Raw genomic sequence first — 22,004 nt, 5'->3', positions numbered from 1 at the left:
ACTTGCAAAAATTTCCAATTCTTCTCTGACCACAGGAGAGATGCAGCCAATGTGGTACCATTTTTGATATCAAGAAGGGAGCAAGAGACAAACCAGGAAACTAAAGGCCAGTCAGTCTAACCCTAATGGCAGGGAAGCAATTCTAAGGGTTAGAATCAGTCTCCATTTGGAGAGGAAGGGATGAACCAAGAATAATCAGCATGGTTTAGTTAAGTGAAGGTCACATCTGATCTACATGACTGAATTTTTCAAAGAGGTGACCAGGTGTGCAGATGAGGGCCATGCTTTTGTTGCTGTCTACTTTGACTTCAGCAAGACTTATGGTAAGTTTCCACATGGGAGTTTGATAGCAAAGGTATCCAAGGAAAGCCCAAGGGATCCAAGGAAATTTGGTAAATTAGATCTACAATTGGCTGAGCAGGAAACAGAAAATTCAGGTTGAGGGGCATTTTTCCAAGGAGATGTCTGTATCCAGTGGAGTCCCACAGGGTTCAATGATTTAGACTTGAACATAAGATCAGTAAGTTTGCAGATGATACAAAAATTGGTGGAGTGTTAAATAGTCAAGAACATAATCTTAGGAGCCAGTGAGGACTGCAGATGCTAGAGATCAAAGTCAAAAGGTGTGTCCCTGGAAAAGCAAAGCAGATCAGGCAAGGAGAAGCAGAGGAGTTGACATTCAGGCATAAGCCCTTCGTCAGGAATGTTGTGGGGGGGTGCAGGGAGGGATGGCTAAGAGATAAACAGGAGGGTGGGGGTGAGGTAGCTGGGAAGGTGATAGGTAGATGCAGATGAGGGGCGATAGTGATAGGTCGGTCAAAGAGGAGGGTGGAGTATATCGGTGGGAAGGAAGATGGACAGGTAGAACAGATCAAGAGGGTGGTGCCGAGTTGGAGGATTGGATTGGGGATGAGTTGGGGAGAGGAGATAAGGAAACTCGTGAAGTCGACGTTGATGCTGTGTGGTTGGAGAGTCCCAACACAGAAAATGAGGCATTCTTCCTGCATTCCTTGGGTGACTAGGATTTGGTGGAGGCGGTGGCCCAGGACCTGCATGTCCTTGGCAGAGTGGGAGGAGGAGTTTTAGTGATCAGTCACAGGGTGGTGGGGTTGTTTGGTGCGTGTCATAGAGATGTTCCCTGAAACATTCCATGAGCTGGCGTCTGTTTCCCCAATGCAGAAGCGACAACATCGAGAAGAATGGACACTGTTTGGTTGTGTAGGAAAATCTCTGCCGGATGTGGTAGGATCCTCTTGGACGGGGGTGAGGGGTGAGATGTGGGTGCAGGTTTTACACCTCTTGTGGTGGCAAGGGAAGGTACCAGGAGTGGGGGGTGAGTTGGTGGGTGTTGCACATGGAATGATCTCTGGGAATGCTGAGAGGGTTGGTGAGGGAAATAGATCTCTGGTGGTGGGATCGGATTGTAGGTGGCAGAAATGACAGTGGATATGTGCTGTATCTGGAGATTGTTAGGGTGGAAGGTGAGGACCAGGGGAATTCCATCCTTGTTGAAGTTGGAAGGGTAGGATTCAAGGATGAAGGTGCAAGAAGTGGAGATGATGTGCTGGAGGGGCATTGTTGATCACATAGGAGGGGAAATGGCACTCCTTGAAATAGGAGGCTATCTGGAATGTCCTGAAGATAGTCTTAGCTGACAAGACAAGATAGATGAGCTAGTCAAATGGGCTGATCTGTGGCAAATGGAATTCAAACTGGATACATAGCAGGCCAACCAAGGCAAGGGAATACATGATAAGTTATAGTTCAGAGGATCAAAGAGACCTTGGTTTGCATGTACACTAAGCCCTTGAGGTATCAGGCCCTTGAGGTATCCTACATGGTGTTAATTGATTTACATGACATTTACTGAAGAATAATGAGAAAAAAATCTTTGCAACCAGGTAGATAAAGTAGCTAAGGCAGCATATGGTATGATTCCTTCATTAGTTTAAGAGTAGGGCAAATTTGCTGGAACTAACAAAGTGTTGGTGAGGGTGGCAGTTAGAGTGTTGTGTGCAGTTCTGGAATCCACACAAGGAGGTAGTCATTTACCAGAATATTACTTGGGCTAGAAGATTTCAGTTATGAAGAGAGATTGGACAGATTGGGGTTGGTTTCTTCTAGGGCAGAGGAGATCCCCCATCATTGTGACCCCTTTGATGCTGTTCCCGTTTTTCTTCCCCCTCAGTGTTATCAGACGTCCAGAAGTAGGCCAATGAATTGAGAAAGCAATGGGCCAGCAGTCCAGTAAATGAGGCTGAAGCAAGGCTTGGGGATACAGGCCTGAGGCCCAGTAGGAGGTTGGGGCAGAATGGGACAGGCTCTGCAGACTAAATAAAATCATCACAATCAGAAAATGCAAACAGACAGAAATTTAATTATTACAGATTGAACAGCTGCTCACCTATATGTATATTCTGAAATGTTGATTCTCCCTTTTTCTCCTGTGGTTTCTGTCCTGCTTGTTAGGTTAACGGTATTTCCAAACAAACAGTAGCGAGGCATCCTCTGGCCTATTACACCTGTGACCACTTCCCCAGTGTGAATACCTATAGTGGTCTGAAGTGATAGAATTTATAAACAATCAAAATATTCCAAACTAATAGTGAACTCAGGAGATAGAACAACAAGCAGCTGTTTCTTACACACGGAGTGGAAACACCTGACATTCTGACGTCAAAATACCTCAGCGCACAACTGAAAGCACATGATTCAGTGAATTTTAACACATTAACAATGATTTTGCCATTCATGTTCAATTAAAATGAGCCAGATCAACAGGAATTTGAAAAATTAGGCAAACTGGGGGTAATTTATATTAGCTGTGGGGATTTATAGTGCAGTGGTAATGTTCCTACTTCTGGGCCAGAAGGTTCAAGTCCCAGCTCTCCTGATAACGTGTCTGAACAGGTTGATTAAAATATCCTATGGGATTCTTGCTCACCAAAAAATTGACAATTGTGGCCACGTAGCCACTTAAACTCATTTAACACTGGCAGCAGAGATTTGTGCACATACAATTATTCAAATTACTTCTAATTTGGATAGCAATATTGAACAGTAGAAACCAAGAAACATTTTGATACATCAATCAATTCCTTCCGAGAAAGATTGTTTTTACATTGCTTGGCGTCATAGTCACAGAGTGTAAAATAAATGTCCTTCAGTTCATTGTAATAGCAACAGTACAAAACAGCCAACTGTCCATTCTCACCTCATTTTCCAGCACTTGGTCGATAAATATGTCTGCCTTGGCATTGCAAATGCACATCTAAATATTTCTTATATGTTGTTATGAACATTTCTGCCTCAGCCACTTACAGAAAGTAAGATCCCAATTCCCAATATCCTGTGTGTGAAAATGTTTCACCTCATCTTCTTAAAAACATGTGCCCTTACCTTAAATCTACTTCTGCTGCAGTTTTGAGCCTTGGTAATTGCTGTGATCCACCGTTCTTAATCCAATGCTGTATGTCTCTTGACATCCAAGGTTTACAGAATTTGGTGGTCTCATACGTTTTCTTTCTTAGACTATGTTAGTTCTGTACTACTCATTTCCTTTTTGAATGTTACCACTGTTCTGTGACAAATGTACCTCAAAGTATCTGCTCCCAGCCCATTTTGGCCAAATCATATCAGATATTATTTTAAAAATTACAACCTTCACCCAGTTGAGAATTTGATCTTGTCATTTCCATTGGAATCTTGGATGTTGTGGGTGGCACGGTGGCACAGTGGTTAGCACTGCTGCCTCACAGCGCCAGAGACCCGGGTTCAATTCCCGTCTCAGGCGACTGACTGTGTGGAGTTTGCACGTTCTCCCAGTGTCTGCGTGGGTTTCCTCCGGGTGCTCCGGTTTCCTCCCACAGTCCAAAGATGTGCAGGTCAGGTGAATTGGCCATGCTAAATTGCCCATAGTGTTAGGTTAGGGGTATGGGCGGGTTGCGCTTCGGCGGGTCGGTGTGGACTTGTTGGGCCGAAGGGCCTGTTTCCACACTGTAATGTAATCTAATCTAATCTACCCTCACTGATATTTCCTCATCTTCATGACCCAAAATTAACCTAGAGGAGAAAGTGAGGACTGCAGAAGATAAGAGCTGAAAGTGTGTTGCTGGAAAAGCGCAGCAGGTCAGGCAGCATCCAAGGAGCAGGAGAATCAACGTTTCGGGCATGAGCCCTTCTTCAGGAATGAGGAGAGTGTGCCAAGCAGGCTAAAATAAAAGGCAGGGAGGAGGGACTTCAGGGAGGGGCGTTGGAAATGCGATAGGTGGAAGGAGGTCAAGGTGAAGGTGATAGGCCGGAGTGGGGGTGGGAGCGGACAGGTCAGGAAGAAGATTGCAGGTTAGGAAGGCGGTGCTGAGTTTGATGGATTTGACTGAGACAAGGTGGGGGGAGGGGAAATGAGGAAACTGGAGAAATCTGAGTTCATCCCTTGCGGTTGGAGGCTCCTAGGCGGAAGATGAGGCGCTCTTCCTCCAACCATCGTGTTGTTGTGGTCTGGCGATGGAGGAGTCCAAGGACCTGCATGTCTTGGTGGAGTGGGAGGGGGAGTTGAAGTGTTGAGCCACAGGGTGGTTGGGTTAGTTGGTCCGGGTGTCCCAGAGGTGTTCTCTGAAACGTTCCGCAAGTAGGTGGCCTGTCTCCCCAATATAGAGGAGGCCACATCGGATGCAGCGGATGCAGTAAATGATGTGAGTGGAGGTGCAGGTGAATTTGTGATGGATATGGAAGGATCCCTTGGGGCCTTGGAGGGAAGTAAGGGGCGCAAGTTTTGCATTTCTTGCGGTTGCAGGGGAAGGTGCCGGGAGTGGAGGTTGGGTTGATGGGCAGTGTGGGCCTGACGAGGGAGTCACGGAGGGAGTGGTCTTTTCGGAACGCTGATAGGGGAGGGGAGGGAAATATATCCTTGGTGGTGGAGTCCGTTTGGAGGTGGCGGAAATGACGACAGATGATACGATGTATATGGACGTTGGTGGGGTGGTAGGTGAGGACCAGTGGTATTCTGTCCTGCTGGCGATTGGAAGGGCGGGGCTCAAGGGCGGAGGAGCGGGAAGTGGAGGAGATGCGGTCAAGGGCCTCGTCGATCACGTCTGGGGGAAACTGCGGTCTTTGAAGAAGGAGGCCATCTGGGTTGTACAGTATTGGAACTGGTCCTCCTGGGAGCAGATGCGGCAGGAACGAAGGAATTGGGAATATGGGATGGCGTTTTTACAGGGGCAGGGTGGGAGGAGGTGTAGTCTAGGTAGCTGTGGGAGTCGGTCGGTTTATAGTAAATGTCCGTGTTGATTCGGTCGCCCGAGATAGAAATGGAAAGGTCTAGGAACGGGAGGGAGGAGTCTGAGATGGTCCAGGTAAATTTGAGGTCGGGGTGGAAGGTGTTGGTAAAGTGGATGAACTGTTCAACCTCCTCGTGGGAGCATGAGGCAACGCCGATACAGTCATCGATGTAGCGGAGGAAAAGGTGGGGGGTGGTGCCAGTGTAGCTGCGGAAGATGGACTGTTCCACATATCCTAAGAGGCAGGCATTTCCATTTCCTGCAACACACTTTCAGCTCTAAAATTAACATAGGTCTCTAGTACAGTCTTGTATGAATACTGGCTTAGAAAGCTATCCTGGATGAATTTAGAGTCTTCAACACTGCAAAAATTCATTATTGGTACCAGATGGCAAACATTTTGTAGATACAACATATTCATAGAAACCTACAGTGTGGAAGCAATTAATTTGGCCCACTGGGTCCACACAAACACTCTGAAGAGCATTCCACTCAGTCCCTGTAAACCTGCATTTCCCCTGACCAATCCACCTAACCTGCACATCTTTAGGCTGGGAGGAAACTGGAGCACCAGAGTAAACCTATGCAGACAAGGGTAGAATGTCAGTGTGGAATTTGCAGTCTCCAAAGAGTAAAATCAAACCCAGGTCCCTGGCACTGCGGGGCAGCACTGCTAACCACTAAACAACCATGCTGACTCAATATTCTTGGGTCCATGTTCAGCAGAACACAGCATTAAGATGGAATACAGAATTCAAAATTTCTCACTTAGCAAAGAATCACTGATGAACAATCTAGCTGGATGAAGGTTAGCAGTGTAAACTTAAGTGTTAGTGACTATGCATGACTTCCATTTCCTCAAGTTGAGTTCATTGATTAAACAAAAAAAACCACAGTCCCAAACAGACCCAAACCATCCCTGGTTAAAAGTACATTTGTGAATTTGCCACAGTGTCCCCCCTAAAACAATCATTTAGGGATCTTCACATGTAGAAAATTTCAGGAGGAATCAGTTAAAACTAGTTGAAAACTGTATCTACCTCAAAGTAAAGTACCTATCTCAAAGTAAAGTGCATATGTTGTCTCGGCCTTTCCTTAACCAAGTTCTCCCAAACTTTTAGTTTTGTTTGCTTAAGCAGCATCTCTTCTCACCTCTACTTCCAGTTTTTCAACACATTTTGGAATTCAAGTTTAAATCTTTTGGAATTTCATCTCCAATTCTCTCATTTCCAATTGCCTTAACTGCAACAGAAGGTTCACTGATTCATGCCTGTACTGCCTGGTTCATTTGGCCTCTCTGGTATTTCAATTAAGCCCAACTGCTTTAATATAATGCCTGCCATCTTAGTTTACTCTTGCAAGTTTATCATCAGTCAGCTGACTAACTCTGCTAATTTAGCTGTAGTCATGAGCTGCAACAGTACTAAGGAAACTTCTAAACTGATCCTGAATGAGCACCAATTACGTTATGACATTAGAAGTTAAACCAAATTAGCCTCCCTATTGTTGCATTCATAACAGTGGAACTAAAACATATGTTTTAATTCAATATCCCTCAGAATTGCTCAATTCTTTCTAATTAGATTTAAAAAATAACAGATCTTAGATACCCAACTTATAATGTCAAATAAACAAAAATTATCAATGTTCTGCTGAAGTTAATAAGTTGTAAATCTATAAGAGAAAATTAATATCCACAATCTAGCCCAATCCTCTTTAAACATTAATGCCCATTCACATCGATAGTTAAGGAAGAAAACAAATTGCCTTTTTCTAATTCAAAAACGATGAGTACTAGGTCTTCATGAAATATTTCGACAACAGGTTGTATTATAACCACATAGAACTTATATGTCGAATTCCAAAATCACCGGTCAATGTAGACCCACTTTTAAAACAAAAATTTCTTACAGAATGAGATCTTTTCTCAGAACCTCTAAGAAGTTGATAACTGGAGAAATATAAACAGCAAAACTAAGAAATAACTTCCCAGTCTAGCGGTTTGGAAAGCAAAACCACCTCCTTCCCAAATCCCCATTCAACACCAATTCACTGTGTCCCAGAACTTGCCAGTCCTTAGCTAAGCAGTTCCAGTACAGTTACGAAATTGGCATCTACCCAAAAATATGGAAAATTGCCCTCTTACGTCCTGTATATAAAAAGCTGGACAAATCAAGCCTGACTAATTACCACGCCAGTTTATTCTCGAGCATCAGCAAAGTGATGCAAGGTGTCATCAACATGGCAATCAAGCAGCACCTGCTCAGTGACATCCAGTTTGAGTTCTGCCAAGGTCGCTCAGCTCCTGACCTCATTACAGCCTTGGTCCACACATGGACAAAAGAGCTGAATTCTCAACGTGGGGAGAGTGACAGCCCTTGACATCAAGGCTGCATTTGACCGAGTATGGCATCAAGGAGCCTGAGCAAAACTGGAATCAAAACTGATGTCAAGCTCCTTGAGTGTTATTGGGGCTGCACTTATCCAGCAAAGTGGGGAGTATTCCACCACACTCCTGACTTGTGCCTTGCAGAAGGTGGACAGGCTTTGGAGAATCAGGAAGTGAGTTGCTTGCTCACTATTCCTAGCCGCTGACCTGCTCTTTTGGCCACTGTTTATGCAGTCAGTCCATTTGAGTTTCTGATCAATGATAACTCCCCAGGGTGGTGGTAGTGGGCGATTCAGTGATAGTAACTATCAAGGTGGCTGCTGATATGCAGAGTGATCTGGGTGTGCAGCTTAAAAAGATCACGGAGGGTGACAGCGCAGTTGAATAAGGTAGTAAACAAGGTCTATGGCATCCTTGCCTTCATTGGAAGGGCACTGCGTATAAGGATAGACAAGCTATGCTGGAGCTTTATCAAACTTTAGTTAGGTAACACTTGGAATATTATGTCAGTTCTGGTCACTGCACTACCACAAGGATGTGGATGCTTTGGAGAGGGTATAGAAAAGGTTTACCTGGATATTGCCTAGTATAGGGAATTTCAGCTATAAAGAAAGGTTGGATAGACTAGGTTTGTTCTCACTGGTTGAGGGGCGACCTGATAGAAGTTTATAAGATTGCGAATGCCATGGATTGATTGGAAATAATGAGGCTTTTTTCCCCAGTATGGACAGGTCAATTAGTAGGGGACATAGGTTCAAGGTGCAGAGTCAGGGGAGAGTTTGTGAGGTACGTTTTCACACAAAAGGTGGTGAGTGTCTGGAGCATACTGCCAGAGGTGGTGGTAGAAGCAGACACATTCATGAAACATCTGGACGAATACATGAATAGCAAGGGAATAGAGGGATACGGTTCCTGTAAGTGAAGACAGTTTTAGTATAGAAAGGCAAAATGTATTGGCCCACGCTTGGAGAGCTAGAGGGCCTGTTCCTGTGCTGTACTGTTCTTGATTCTTTGTTCTACCTAGATATTGCTATGCTCGCATACACCAAGAAAATTCTTTTGACAGCTTTCAGAGAATTTGCTTCAAATGTGATGAACTAGTCTGAAATCTATTGAAAAAACAGACAAAAAGAGATATAGAGGAAGAATGAGAGAATATATCATAAGCATAAAGTGTAGGAGGCAAACAGAAACAGAAAAGATAAAGTGAGAATAAGTGGAAGGTACTTGAGTCTCAGTCTTTACAAAATATAAAAAGACAACAGGAAAAGAAATATCTTGGAGAGGAAGAAAGAAGAATGTGAAAATAAATCACATAGAAAGTTACAAAATAGCAAAGGTGAATCTCAAGAGTCATAGTCACATGCACAGCACAGAAATAGAGCCTTTGGTCCAACCTATCCATACCCACCAGATATCCTCAAGAAATTAGATTAGATTAGATTACTTACAGTGTGGAAACAGGTCCTTTGGCCCAACAAGTCCACACCAACCCTCCAAAGAGCAACCCACCCAAACTCACTCCCCTTCACCTAACACTACGGGCAATTTGGCGTGGCCAATTCACCTAATCTGCACATGTTTGGACTGTGGGAGGAAACCGGAGCACCCGGAAGAAACCCACGCAGACACGGGGAGAATGTGCAAACTCCACACAGTCAGTTGCCTGAGGCGGGAATTGAACCCAGGTCTCTGGCGCTGTGAGGCAGCAGTGCTAACCACTGTGCCACCGTGCTGCCCATTTGGGTGCATTTGGTCCATATTCCTTCTATTCATACACCCATCCAGATGCCTTTTAAATGTTGTTACTGTACTAGTCTCCATCACTTCCTCTGGCAGCTCATTCCATACACACACCACCCTTTGCATGAAAGATTTGCCCCTTATCTCCAGTTTAAATCTTTCCAGTCTCAGTTTAAACCTATGCAAACCTATCTAGTTTTGGACTCGCATCCCCTGAGGGAAAGACCTTGACTATTCACCCTATCTATGCCCCATATGATTTTATAAACCAACATAAGGTCACCCTCCAGCCTCTCACACTTCACAGAAAAAGGCCCAGCCTATTCAGCCACTCCCTATAGCTCAAACACTCCAACCCTGGCAGCATCCTTGCAAATCTTTTCTGAAACCTTTCACAACATCCTTCCTATCACAAGGAGACCAGAATTGCACCCAGTATTCCTAAGAAGTGGCCTGACCAATGTCCTGTACTGCTGCAATGTTATCTCCCAACTCCTGGACTCAATGCACTGACCAATAAAGGCAAGGGTACCAAACACTTTCTTCATTACTGTGCCTACCTGCACTCCAAGGTCCCTTTTTTTTTGGTAACACTCCCTACCAAAATGGAGCACCTTACATTTATCTAGATTAAACTCCATCTATCACTCCTCGGCCATCAACCTCTACGATCAAGGTCCTTTTGGCCAAGTATGAGTCATGTTGAATATTGTGGTTTGATTCTTCCAATGAGATCAAATGCATTTTCTCGCTGTATCTTTTGAAACTCGCCAAATTAATTAGTCTTTCAGCCTTTGGTCAATTATTTTCTTTGCTCTACCACAGTAAATGCAATAATCTGTTTTCTGAGGCCTTATACTCATCCATGACAGTGCATCTACTTCCCACCATTGCTTGTAGTCCAATACCCCTCTGTTGCATGGAACACCTTCCTTCACTCAATCGCCTGGTTTTTCCACACCATAAGCACTGTCTACCCTCAGTAGTGCCTCCTCACTCCCTCAGAATACTTCTGCACCTTTCCACTACTTGCATCAGCCCTAACAGCAGTGCCTGGATTAGTGGTGCTGGAAGAGCACAGCAGTTCAGGCAGCATCCAAGGAGCAGCGAAATCGACGTTTCGGGCAAAAGCCCTTCATTAGGAATAAAACAGCAGTGCCACCTACTTGTGTCTTACATATGATTCCCCTTTATGTCATTACGAGTCAAGACATTTATAACAAGTCATAGCTACAGTACACAAGTGACAGGGTGCCAAACGTCATGTCGTTACTCCCTCTGAGGAAAGGATACTTGCAGTCACTGGAGGGAATGCAGAGACATCTAAGCCCTGACACCCATAAGTAATACTTGCTGTTCCACTGCAACACTCACATTAGCCATGCATCATTCCCAAACAGTGACCTCAATGCCTTTTGTCTCTTGTGCCTTCAGGTGCACCCATCCTCCCAAGGTTCAGCCTATCTTCTCCAGACAAAACCTCCTCAACATCCCGAGATAAGAAGATTGAGGTCCACCTAGGGGAGCTTTCCCCATGCCCTTTTGGATGGTGTGATGGTGTCTCCTGTATGGACTGCTGCTGCATACCCTCTACCTTTTCACTTTCTTCCGTTGTATATACCATTTTGCCCTCTGCTGGCAAGATCTCCAGCAGATCCTCTCTTCTATTGGGGATCTGGGGTGGAGAATGCTGCATGCAGCAGTCCAATTTAATCATAGTTTGAGTCACTTCACTGAATGCCACACTATGTGCTGTTTTCGTGGCTTAGAAGGGACTGTGTATCACATTTACATCAAGGGTTCCCATTTATAGCCCATCCTTAGTTTTTTGATTGGGTTGCTCCTAAGTTTGAATTCCACGTCAATCACACATTCCTGGTCTACAGGCACCTGATATGGGGAAGGGCACACAGCCAATAAGCCTTCTAGTGGATTTGCTTACTCTATATTTTAATATGTTGGTGTCCTGCCCTGGGAAAGTTTGAAGGGGACGGCCTTGAAGGAACTGAGTTTAACAAGTAGGGGGAGTCCTCCCTCCGTATTCATCCTGTGTTATCCCTGTCTCAGGAGTGTTTAATGGGGATGATGTCAAAGGAACCTTACTTTCAGTAGAGAATGAGGAAGTATTGGAGGGATCATGGACCCCCCCTTTCCGAGCAGCATATATGATGGCATCTTGACAGGCTTCATTAGTGTGCACAGTGAATTTCACACAGCTTCACATGTGGGTGAGGCAGAAATGTGTCCCAGCACACTGTCAGCTATGGGGTTGCTGGAGATTGGGCACTTGTTGCTCCCACAGTAAGAGAGAACCCTGTGGTCTCAGCAGTGAGAAACATCATCCAGATGCACAGGGAGGAGCAGCTGTGACAGGCAAGAACACAAAAGGCATTGGCCTTCATTACAGAGAAGCTAGTTACAGCTAGTAAATGACACACTGACCATCATCAGTCAGATGTCGCAGTAATGCAGGTAGTCCATTTGATGCACTATTATCGCTCAGATTCTGCAAAAGTGCGGCTAGCCCTGTGACTGTAAGTCTACCTCCAGGGACAAGTTGGCAACTGCTGAGGTGAGACAGGCCAAGCACCCTCATGGGCCGCTAGACAGGTGCCAACACCCACACACTATCACCCCATACACTGGTCCTCAATACTGAAGACAGGGAGACTTGACACTAATCAAGTAGAAGAGGGAGACATGACACTAATCAAGATGCCCCTCCTCACAAGGAGACAGTGTGATACCAGGAGGCATCCAGTCTGAGGAGCAATCAGACACGGGGCCTCTCAGAAGTCTCCATTCAGGATGCCTCTTCCGAGCATTGGAAGTTGCAGCTGAGGAGGGTCAACCTGTCTCTGACAAGAAGACGCCCAGCATGTCTGGCCCATCCAGATCTAAATGCCTGAGGTGGCCTGACAAATTCTCTACAATCAACAGGCTCCCTCCATCCCACTGCAGCAGATGGAAGAGGGGTCAAAGATTGTACTAATGGCACAGGGGTATGATGGCTCAAAATATCATGATTTTCATTTTGCACTCAGTATTTTGTAAAGTTTTTTCATTTCATAAATCCTTTCAGTTCACTACATATATATCATCGTCCCTTCTCTGTTCAGGGTTTAGACAATTCACTGGCCCCTGATGCATCAGAGCTTTGGCCATTTCATCAGGACCCATGGTTGGGACTGTATGATGTGGGCCAAACATATTATCTTGAGGCAGAGGTAGCAGTGCATGTTCATGGCAATGGCTAACCCCAATACGTTAGAACAACCCCTCTTCATCATTGTCTACTTGATTGACTTTACTTGTGGATATTCCCTAGTAGTGACATTGACATAAAGGTTTAACCTATAGAGATGAATAATGCTGTAGGGTAGACAGGGATTAGGATCCTAGATGCCCGAGTATTCAGCATATTGGAGAATGATGCTATTACTATGTGAAATCTCAGTGACTGGTCGCAGACGCAACACCCTCCCTCACAAGTCGGCCCTTCCAACTTATACACGACAAGTCCTGTTGTAGTCATTCTTCTCAATGCCACACTCTATCCGTGTGCTTCAATGCTGCAATAACAGCAAATGGCCCTCTCAGAGTAGCTTTACATCTACTTACCTGTCACTCCTCCTTCTCTTCGTCACCATCCTTAATTTGTGTGAACAAAGGCAACAAAATGACAGTGGCCAACCTTCAGGCAGCCTGACCAGCCAGTGCTAGCCCTCATCTGCCTAGATCCCGAGTTTGTGAACTCATGTTCAGCTACGACAGCTCCCCCAAGCCCTGCCGTATTTGCCTCAATGAAGCCAAAGAACTATCCATGATCCAGGCCCCTACAGCACGATCACACTGTGCAACAGCACCCTGATTGCATGACTGTCTATGGCAAAAACCAGTGACTTGTATGTGAGGCTGCCCTTAAGTAACTACCTGGGCTCCCTGAATGACAGCTCCTCCATGGACTTAATTGCTGACTACTTTCTTCAGACTTTCAGACGTTGCACACTTGCTGCAGATGCTTTGTTTGACACAAACACGGAGGCTACATGATACAGGTGCTAGACTGACATGGAACATCGACATTTATGGCAAGATGCATGTGCACGTGACTGTGGACTGCTGCATACTACAGTGACTTGCCTGGTTCTGCAACTGCACAATTGCCAATGCAGGGCAAAGCAGGGCAAGTTAAAGCATGCAAGTAGCAGGTATGCCAGCAGGCACCAGGTGAAGTTATGCTGAGACAGCATTGGTGGTCAGTCTGGCACATGCTGTTTAAGGGTTCCTGACCCTGTTCAGTACCTACACTTGATACAGCTGTATACTGCTGGTTGAGATCCTGCCCTGCTTGGTAGACTGCTCTTAAAGGGCTCAGTGCCAGAGCATTGAGGTATGCTTGATGGTGGCAATGGCTACATGAAAGTGGACCCTCAATGTCTGTGGTTGGCAGGTATGTGTGACTGATGCTGGGGGATCACACAAGAATCTGCAGTTTGTCTGTGGGCAAGAAGCAGCTGAAGTAAGATGAACTACCAAGATCCGCTCTGGTTTTCATGTTGAGTTTTCCCAATAAGGAATTTAGTAAAAGTGTAACAGTGGCAAGTTGGGTTGTTAATAAGGTGCTTAACATGCAAGGAGCAGCATCAATTGGAAACTCATTGCTACCTGACAAGAATCCTGCTACACCACTTGCAAAATGCAAAAAAAAGAATTGATGAGATGATCTCAATGAGCATCTGGCTTGAAACTACCAGTTCATCTTACCAAGCTCTGCGTAATATAGACTATTGTAAGTTTCTGCCCATAGTAATTGTTTTGAGAAAATGTTTGCATTTTAAAAATTTAAAAGGTCTTGATTAAAATCAAAAACAAATAACATGTACAAACACATCAGGTTAATATCACCAACAATGAAATCAAAATTAGAAAAATAATGGGATATTATATTTGTGGCTCATGTAGAAAGCACAAGTGAACCTGAAAGCATGGAAGACAAACAAAAGACAGTGAGTCCACAAGAATTATAGAAGGATAAGCAGTTTCAAGATTTTTTTAAAATCCATGATTAACACTTTTGAAAATCAATGAAAATATTAAATATATAACTGAAAAGATGAGATACCAATTTTTGTAAGTTCAGAATTTTGCATAACTAACCTGTATAGGATCTCCATCAACCTTCACCTGCTCTGCAATCTCCATCATGTCCAAAGCAAGATGGCATATGGAACGAGCATGATGGATACATGGCTCTGGCAGACCACTCACGGTCATGTACTTATCCCCAACTGTCTCCACCTGAATACATAAGAGAAATAAATAGCCTCCTTAAAGATTTATTAATCAAATCATCAAGGAACAAAAACTAGGAATGATATTGATATTCAATTTTGCCACAGAGGCTTTGTATATATAAAGGAATTCTACCACCAAGAATTTTAAAAATTGATTTTCAAGTTAGTAAGTTCTTCCTTTACATGGAGATGGGTATTCAGTTGAATTAAAGCCAGTTTGATGGCTCTCAAAGCTGGAGGGCTGATCAGAGGTTTTCCAGCTACAGTACGAAATAAGTAATGGAGAGAACACCTCAATTAGAAAGTGCACTCTGAGCCAAATTTTAATAAAAGTTCAATTAAGAAGCATTAAAAAAACACAAAATTTGGTGACTGTGCAAACTGCACAAAGACATTCTCCCCACGTCTGTGCGGGTTTCCTTCGGATGCTCCAGTTTCCTCCTACAATCCAAAGGATGTGCAGGTCAGACAAATTGGATATGCTAAATTGCATTAGTCAGCAGTAAATATAGGGTAGAGGAATGGGTCTGGGTGGGTTACTCTTCGGAGGGTCGAAGGATCTGTTTCCATACTGTAGGGAATTTAATCTAACCATGACATGAATCAGGAGGGTACGCTGGGAATGAGACCCTCTACAAGATAATATTAGGCTGCAATCCCAGCTAGGCAGGTAACAGGGGCAGTTGGCTTGCATTAACCTTCCAGTGAGCATATGCCACCAGTTTATCCGTCCCCTTCTCACACTGGGAACATGGAGGCCAGTTGGAAATCACACTAAACTCTTCTTTAACCATGCTTTTGCCAGCCTGTCCTTCCAGGACTAAATTCCATGACCTCCAAAATGTCCAACTGAAATTGACTCGCTGCTGAAAGCCAGTTCCTTTGGGGCTAACCCAATTTAACCTTGTTGAGCCCCAGATATTCTGCCAACTGAAACTTATGATCTTATGAATTAACTGTAACAATAGTTTAATAGAACATAGAAGAATACAGCGCAGTACAGGCCCTTTGGCCATCGATGTTGCGCCGATCCAAGACCACCTAACCTATACTAACCCACTATCCTCCATATACCTATCCAATGCCCGCTTAAATGCCCATAAAGAGGGAGAGTCCACCACTGCTACTGGCAGGGCATTCCATGAACTTACGACTCGCTGAGTGAAGAACCTACCCCTAACTTCAGTCCTATATCTACCCCCCCTTAATTTAAAGCTATGCCCCCTTGTAATACCCGACTCCATACGCGGGAAAAGGTTCACACTGTCAACCCTATCTAACCCCCTAATCATCTTGTACACCTCAATCAAGTCACCCCTAAACCTTCTTTTCTCTAATGAAAACAGCCCCAAGTGTCTCAGTCTTTCCTCATACGATCTTCCTTCCATACCAGGCAACATCCTGGTAAACCTCCTCTGCACCCGTTCCAGTGCCTCCACATCCTTCCTATAGTATGGCGACCAAAACTGCACACAATATTCCAGATGCGGCCGCACCAGAGTCTTATACAACTGCATCATGACCTCAGGACTCCGGAACTCAATTCCTCTACCAATAAAAGCCAATACGCCATATGCCTTCCTCACCGCACTATTTACTTGGGTGGCAACTTTCAGAGATCTGTGTACATGGACACCAAGATCCCTCTGCTCATCCACACTACCAAGTATCCGACCATTAGCCCAGTACCCCATCTTTTTGTTATTCTTCCCAAAGTGAATCACCTCACACTTAGCTACATTGAATTCCATTTGCCACCTTTCTGCCCAGCTCTGCAGCTTCTCTATATCCTGCTGTAACCTGCCACATCCTTCCTCACTGTCAACAACTCCTCCGACTTTTGTATCATCCGCAAACTTGCTCACCCAACCTTCTAACCCCTCTTCCAGGTCATTTATAAAAATGACAAACAGCAATGGTCCCAAAACAGATCCTTGCGGAACACCACTAGTGACGGCACTCCATGAAGAAACTTTGCCATCAACTACTACCCTCTGTCTTCTTCCATCCAGCCAATTCCTAATCCAAACCTCCAACTCACCCTCAATGCCATATCTCCGTATTTTCTGCAGTAGCCTACCATGGGGAACCTTATCAAACGCCTTACTAAAATCCATATATACCACATCTACCGCTTTCCCCTCATCAACCTCCTTCGTCACCTTTTCAAAGAATTCAATAAGGTTTGTGAGGCACGACCTGCCCTTCACAAAACCATGCTGACTATCCTTGATCACATTATTCCTATCCAGATGTGCATAAATCCTATCCCTTACAATTCTCTCTAAGACTTTGCCCACAACAGAAGTGAGACTCACCGGCCTATAGTTACTAGGGTTATCCCTACTCCCCTTTTTGAACAAGGGAACCACATTTGCTATCCTCCAGTCTTCTGGCACTACTCCTGTAGACAAAGAGGACATAAAAATCAAGGCCAATGGCTCTGCAATCTCCTCCCTTGCTTCCCAGAGAATCCTAGGATAAATGCCATCAGGCCCAGGGGACTTATCTATTTTCACCTTTTCCAGGATTTCCAACACCACTTCTCTACATACCTCAAAGCCATCCATTCTACTTATTTGTGACTCAGTATTCACATCGACGACAAGGCCCTGTTCCTGAGTAAATACTGAAGAAAAGTATTCATTCAGTGTCTCCCCAATCTCTTCCGCCTCCACATGCAACTTCCCACTACTATCCTTGACTGGACCTATTCCTACCCTAGTCATTCTTTTATTCCTAACATACCTATAGAAAGCCTTAGGGTTTTCCCTAATCCTACCGACTAAGGACCTTTCATGTCCCCTCCTTGCTGCTCTTAGCTCTCTCTTCAGGTCCTTCCTGGCTACCCTATAACTCTCAATCGCCCCAATTGAACCTTCACGTCTCATCTTGAGATAGGCCGCCCTCTTCCATTTAACAAGGGATTCCAATTCCTTATTAAACCACGGCTCCCTCACATGACCCTTTCCTCCCTGCCTGACAGGTACATAATTATCAAGGACACTCAATAGTTGCTCCTTGAACAAGCTCCACATATCATTTACACTCTTGCCTTGGAGTCTACTTTTCCAAGCCACACATCCTAAGTCATGCCTCACCGCATCATAATTTCCCTGACCCCAGCTATAACTCTTGCCCTGTAGTACACACTTATCCCTCTCCATCACGAGAGTAAAAATCACCGAATTATGGTCACTATCCCCAAAGTGCTCACCTACCTCTAATTCTAACACCTGGCCTGGTTCGTTACCCAGAACCAAATCCAGTATGGCCTCACCTCTTGTTGGCCTGTCTACATATTGTGTCAGGAAACTCTCCTGCACACATTGAACAAACACTGACCCATCTAACGAACTTGAGCTATAGCTTTCCCAATCAATATCAGGAAAGTTAAAGTCCCCCATAACAACCACCCTATTACTGTCACTCATCTCCTGAATCACCTTCCCTATCCTTTCTTCAATGATTCTAGGACTATTAGGAGGCCTGTAAAAGACTCCTAACAGGGTGACCTCACCTTTCCTATTCCTAACCTCAGCCCAAACTACCTCAGATGGCAAGTCCTCATCCATCGTCCTTTCCACCACTGTAATACTATCTTTGACAAGCAATGCCACACCTCCCCCTCTTTTACCCCCACCTCTGACCCTACTAAAACATTTAAATCCTGGAACCTGCAACAGCCAATCCTGTCCCTGTTCTAGCCATGTCTCCGTAATAGCCACAACATCGAAGTCCCAGATACCAACCCACGCTGCAAGTTCACCTACCTTATTTCGTATACTTCTTGCATTGAAGTATACACACTTCAAGCCACTTTCCTGTTTACAGACACCCTCCTTGGAAATTGATGCCATGTTCCTAACCTCCCTACACTCCAGGCCCTGCACCCTGAAGCTACAATCTGGGTTCCCATGCCCCTGCAGAGTTAGTTTAAACCCCCCCCAAGAGCACTAGCAAACCTCCCCCCAAGGATACTGGTGCCCCTCAGGTTCAGGTGTAGACCATCCTGTTTATAGAGGTCCCACCGTCCCCAGAAAGAACCCCAGTTATCCAAAAACCGGAATCCCTCCCTCCTGCACCATCCCTGTAGCCACGCATTTAAGTGTTCTCTTTCCCTATTCCTCGAATCTCTATCACGTGGCACGGGTAACAAACCAGAGACAACAACTCTGTTCGTTCTCACTCTGAGCTTCCAACCTAGCTCCCTGAAAGCCTGTCTAACATCCTCGGCACTCCTCCTACCTATGTTGTTGGTGCCAATATGGACCACGACTTCGGGCTGCTCACCCTCCCCCTCCAGGACCCGGAAAACACGATCAGAGACATCACGTACCCTTGCACCTGGGAGGCAACATACCAAACGTGAGTCTCTCTCGTTCCCACAAAACCGCCTATGTTTGTCTGTATTTCCTGGTTCAGCTGTCTGTATCTATACAGCAAGGTGCTTTAAATTTCTAAACTGTAGGGACAAATTCCCAGTATCTAAACCAGTATCTAAATCAAATTCCCAGTATCTAAACCAGTATCAACCAACTACTCTACTATTGGTAGAATACATGGAAGAGGTGGGAAAGTGATGGACATGGCATCCCCTTCCCTTCCACTAATTTAACGTCCCCCACTTCCAGCCTGCTGCTAGAGGTAGGGATTAAAATTTCACTCATTGAGTTGGTTGCCACCACTACCAGATCTGAAGAGTGTGGTGCTGCAAAGCACAGTCATTCAGGCAGCATCCGAAGAGCAGGAGAATTGATGTTCTGAGCATAAGCCTTTCCTGATGAAGCACCTTTTCCAGCACCACACTCTTCAACTCTGATCTCCAGCATCTGCAGTGCTCACTTTCTCCTATCACTACCAGATTGCCCAAAAGAATGGGACATGACTTCCGTCAGGAAATCTTTGCAGTTGATTTCTCCATTTCAGAACCCGCTTTCCTAGGGTGGGTCTGGAATGTAACTCTCTGGTGCCACAGTGAATTGAGAGTGAACCGTAAAGGGGAAGCTGGCCATAGTGGGTCATGGGTTTAGGATTGAGTGATATTAAGAGATAGCTCTACACTGGTTGCCAAAATTTCTTCCACTTTTTCCTATGATGTTCCTCCTCTCCATTACTTATTTCGTTACTTACACTTTGGTTTCTCTTCAATCTGATGCCTCATATCAACAGAAACCACTGGTGAGTATGAAAGAGCCGGGAGACCCAACATCCCATTGGCGTCCATGTCCCTGGGGAAAGACCAGCACTGGCCCATCACATGCTTGAGTAAGGCCTTCCTGATAAAACAATGCACGGGTTGTGGGAGCTCTCCACTGGCACATCAAACTGCCAGTATTTCCAGAAGATTCTACCCTCATGGGATCTCGTTGGTAGAACCAAACAAACAAATGTAAATTCTTGAACCCGTAGACACTGCATTATAATGGGAGGTGGTGGCAAGTTATCTTACTGGACTTGTAATTCAGAATTGCAGTCTAATGTTCTGAGGTCAGAAGTCACAGAACTCCAGGTTATAGTCGAACAGGTTTATTTGAAAGCGCAGGCTTTTGAAGCACTACTCCTTCATCAGCGCTCCGAAAGCCTGTAATTTCAAAGAAACTATTTGACTCGTGTGACTTCTGACCAGGTCCTGATTAGAGTGGTGCTGGAAAAGCACAGCAGGTCAGGCAGCACCTGAGGAGCAGGAAAGTCTGGCCTGGTCTACCCCAGTCCAACACCAGGACCTCCACATCATAACGTTCTGAGGTCATGGGCTTGAATCTCACCATGGCAGCTGGAAAATGTAATGAATTAAAAACGTAGTCAAATGGTAGCCAGGTGAGCGCTATTGATTGTTGCAAAACCTTATCTTGTCTGGTAATATAATTAAAGAGAGAAAAATTGACATCCTTTCCTGGTCTGATCCACAAGTGACTCCAAACGTCAATGTGTTTGAATTTTAACTGCCCTATTAAACAGCAGATTTCAGGTTTACTCCCAGTTACAACTACGATATCATGTTCTTCCACCTATTACTGCCAGGTACAGTTCAGTGAGTATTTACATTGTTGGTTATGAAGGAAACAGGGCTCATAGAAATCTACCATGCAAAAAAACCGCCTTCAACCCATCATGTTCAGCCAGTCGAAAGAAATTCACTGAACTATTCTAATCTCACTTTCCAGCACTTGGCCATAGCCTTGTATGCTTTGACACTGCAAGTGCACATTTAAATACTTCTTAAAACATGAAGCCTTTATCATCCTTACAGGCAATGCGCTCCAGATTCCTACCACACTCTGGGCAAAAAAGATTTTCTTCACATTTTCTTTAAATCTTCTGCCCCTTACAGGATGGTCTACACCTGAACCAGAGGGGTACCAATATCCTGGGGGGTGGAATTTGCTGATGCTCTTCAGGAGGTTTTAAACTAGTTCAGCAGGGGAACAGGAACCTGAATTGTAGCTCCTGTGTACAGGAGGTTGAGAGTAGTGAGGTCATAAATAAGGTATCAAGAGTGTACCGGCAATCAAGACATTGATTTGAAGTGTGTCAACTTCAGTGCCAGGAGCATCCAGAATAAGGTGGGTGAACTTGCAGTATGGGTCGGTATGTGGGACTTCGATGTTGTGGCCATTTCAGAGACATGGATAGAGCAGAGACAGGAATGGATGTTGCATGTTCCGGGATTTAGATGTTTCAGTAAGAACAAAGATGATAAAGGGGGAAGAGGTGGCATTGTTAGTCAAGGATAGTATTACGGTGGCAAAAAGGATGTTGGAGGACTCGTCTACTGAGATAGTGTGGGCAGAGGTTAGAAACAGGAAAGGACAAGTAACTCTGTTGGGAGCTTTCTATAGGCCTCCGAAAAGTTCCAAAAGTGTAGAGGAAAGGATTACAAGGATGATTCTGGATAGAAGTGAAAATAACAGGGTAGTTGTTATGGGAGACTTTAACTTTCCAAATATTGGCTGGAAACACTGTCGTTCAAGTACTACAGATGGGTCAGTTTTTGTCCAATGTGTGCAGGAGAGTTTCCTGACATAATATGTAGATAGACCAACAAGAGGCAAGGCCACATTAGATTTGGTACTGGGTAATGAACCTAGCCAGGTGTTAGATTTGGAGGTAGGTCAGCACTTTGCTGAAAGTCATCACAATACGGTTACATTCACTTTAGCGATACAGGCATGTGTAGGATGGGGAAGGAAACTGTAGGAGCTGGGCACAATTGAAATGTGGAGCTTATTCAAGGACAGCTACTGCATGTCCTAGATAACTATGAACCTGTCAGACAGGAAGTGGTTGAGCAAGGGA

General features: G+C 44.8%; 1 protein-coding gene across 1 annotated transcript in view; it reads right to left on the bottom strand.

Moving 5' to 3' along the window:
• Positions 1 to 22,004, bottom strand: part of gucy1b1 (guanylate cyclase 1 soluble subunit beta 1) — a 200,685-nt gene that overhangs the window by 735 nt on the left and 177,946 nt on the right. The window contains exons 11-12 of the mRNA XM_043708804.2: positions 14,569 to 14,709; positions 2,405 to 2,559 (exon numbers count right to left, since the gene is read on the bottom strand). Coding sequence (XP_043564739.2) covers positions 2,405 to 2,559; positions 14,569 to 14,709 — 296 coding nt within the window. The remainder of the gene's footprint in view (positions 1 to 2,404; positions 2,560 to 14,568; positions 14,710 to 22,004) is intronic.

The sequence above is a fragment of the Chiloscyllium plagiosum genome, unplaced genomic scaffold (assembly GCF_037043375.1).
Source record: "Chiloscyllium plagiosum isolate Xiang-an unplaced genomic scaffold, Cpla_swu_hap1 HiC_scaffold_36, whole genome shotgun sequence".
Taxonomy (NCBI): Eukaryota; Metazoa; Chordata; class Chondrichthyes; order Orectolobiformes; family Hemiscylliidae; genus Chiloscyllium; species Chiloscyllium plagiosum.
This window is presented reverse-complemented; position numbering and strand designations above follow the sequence as displayed.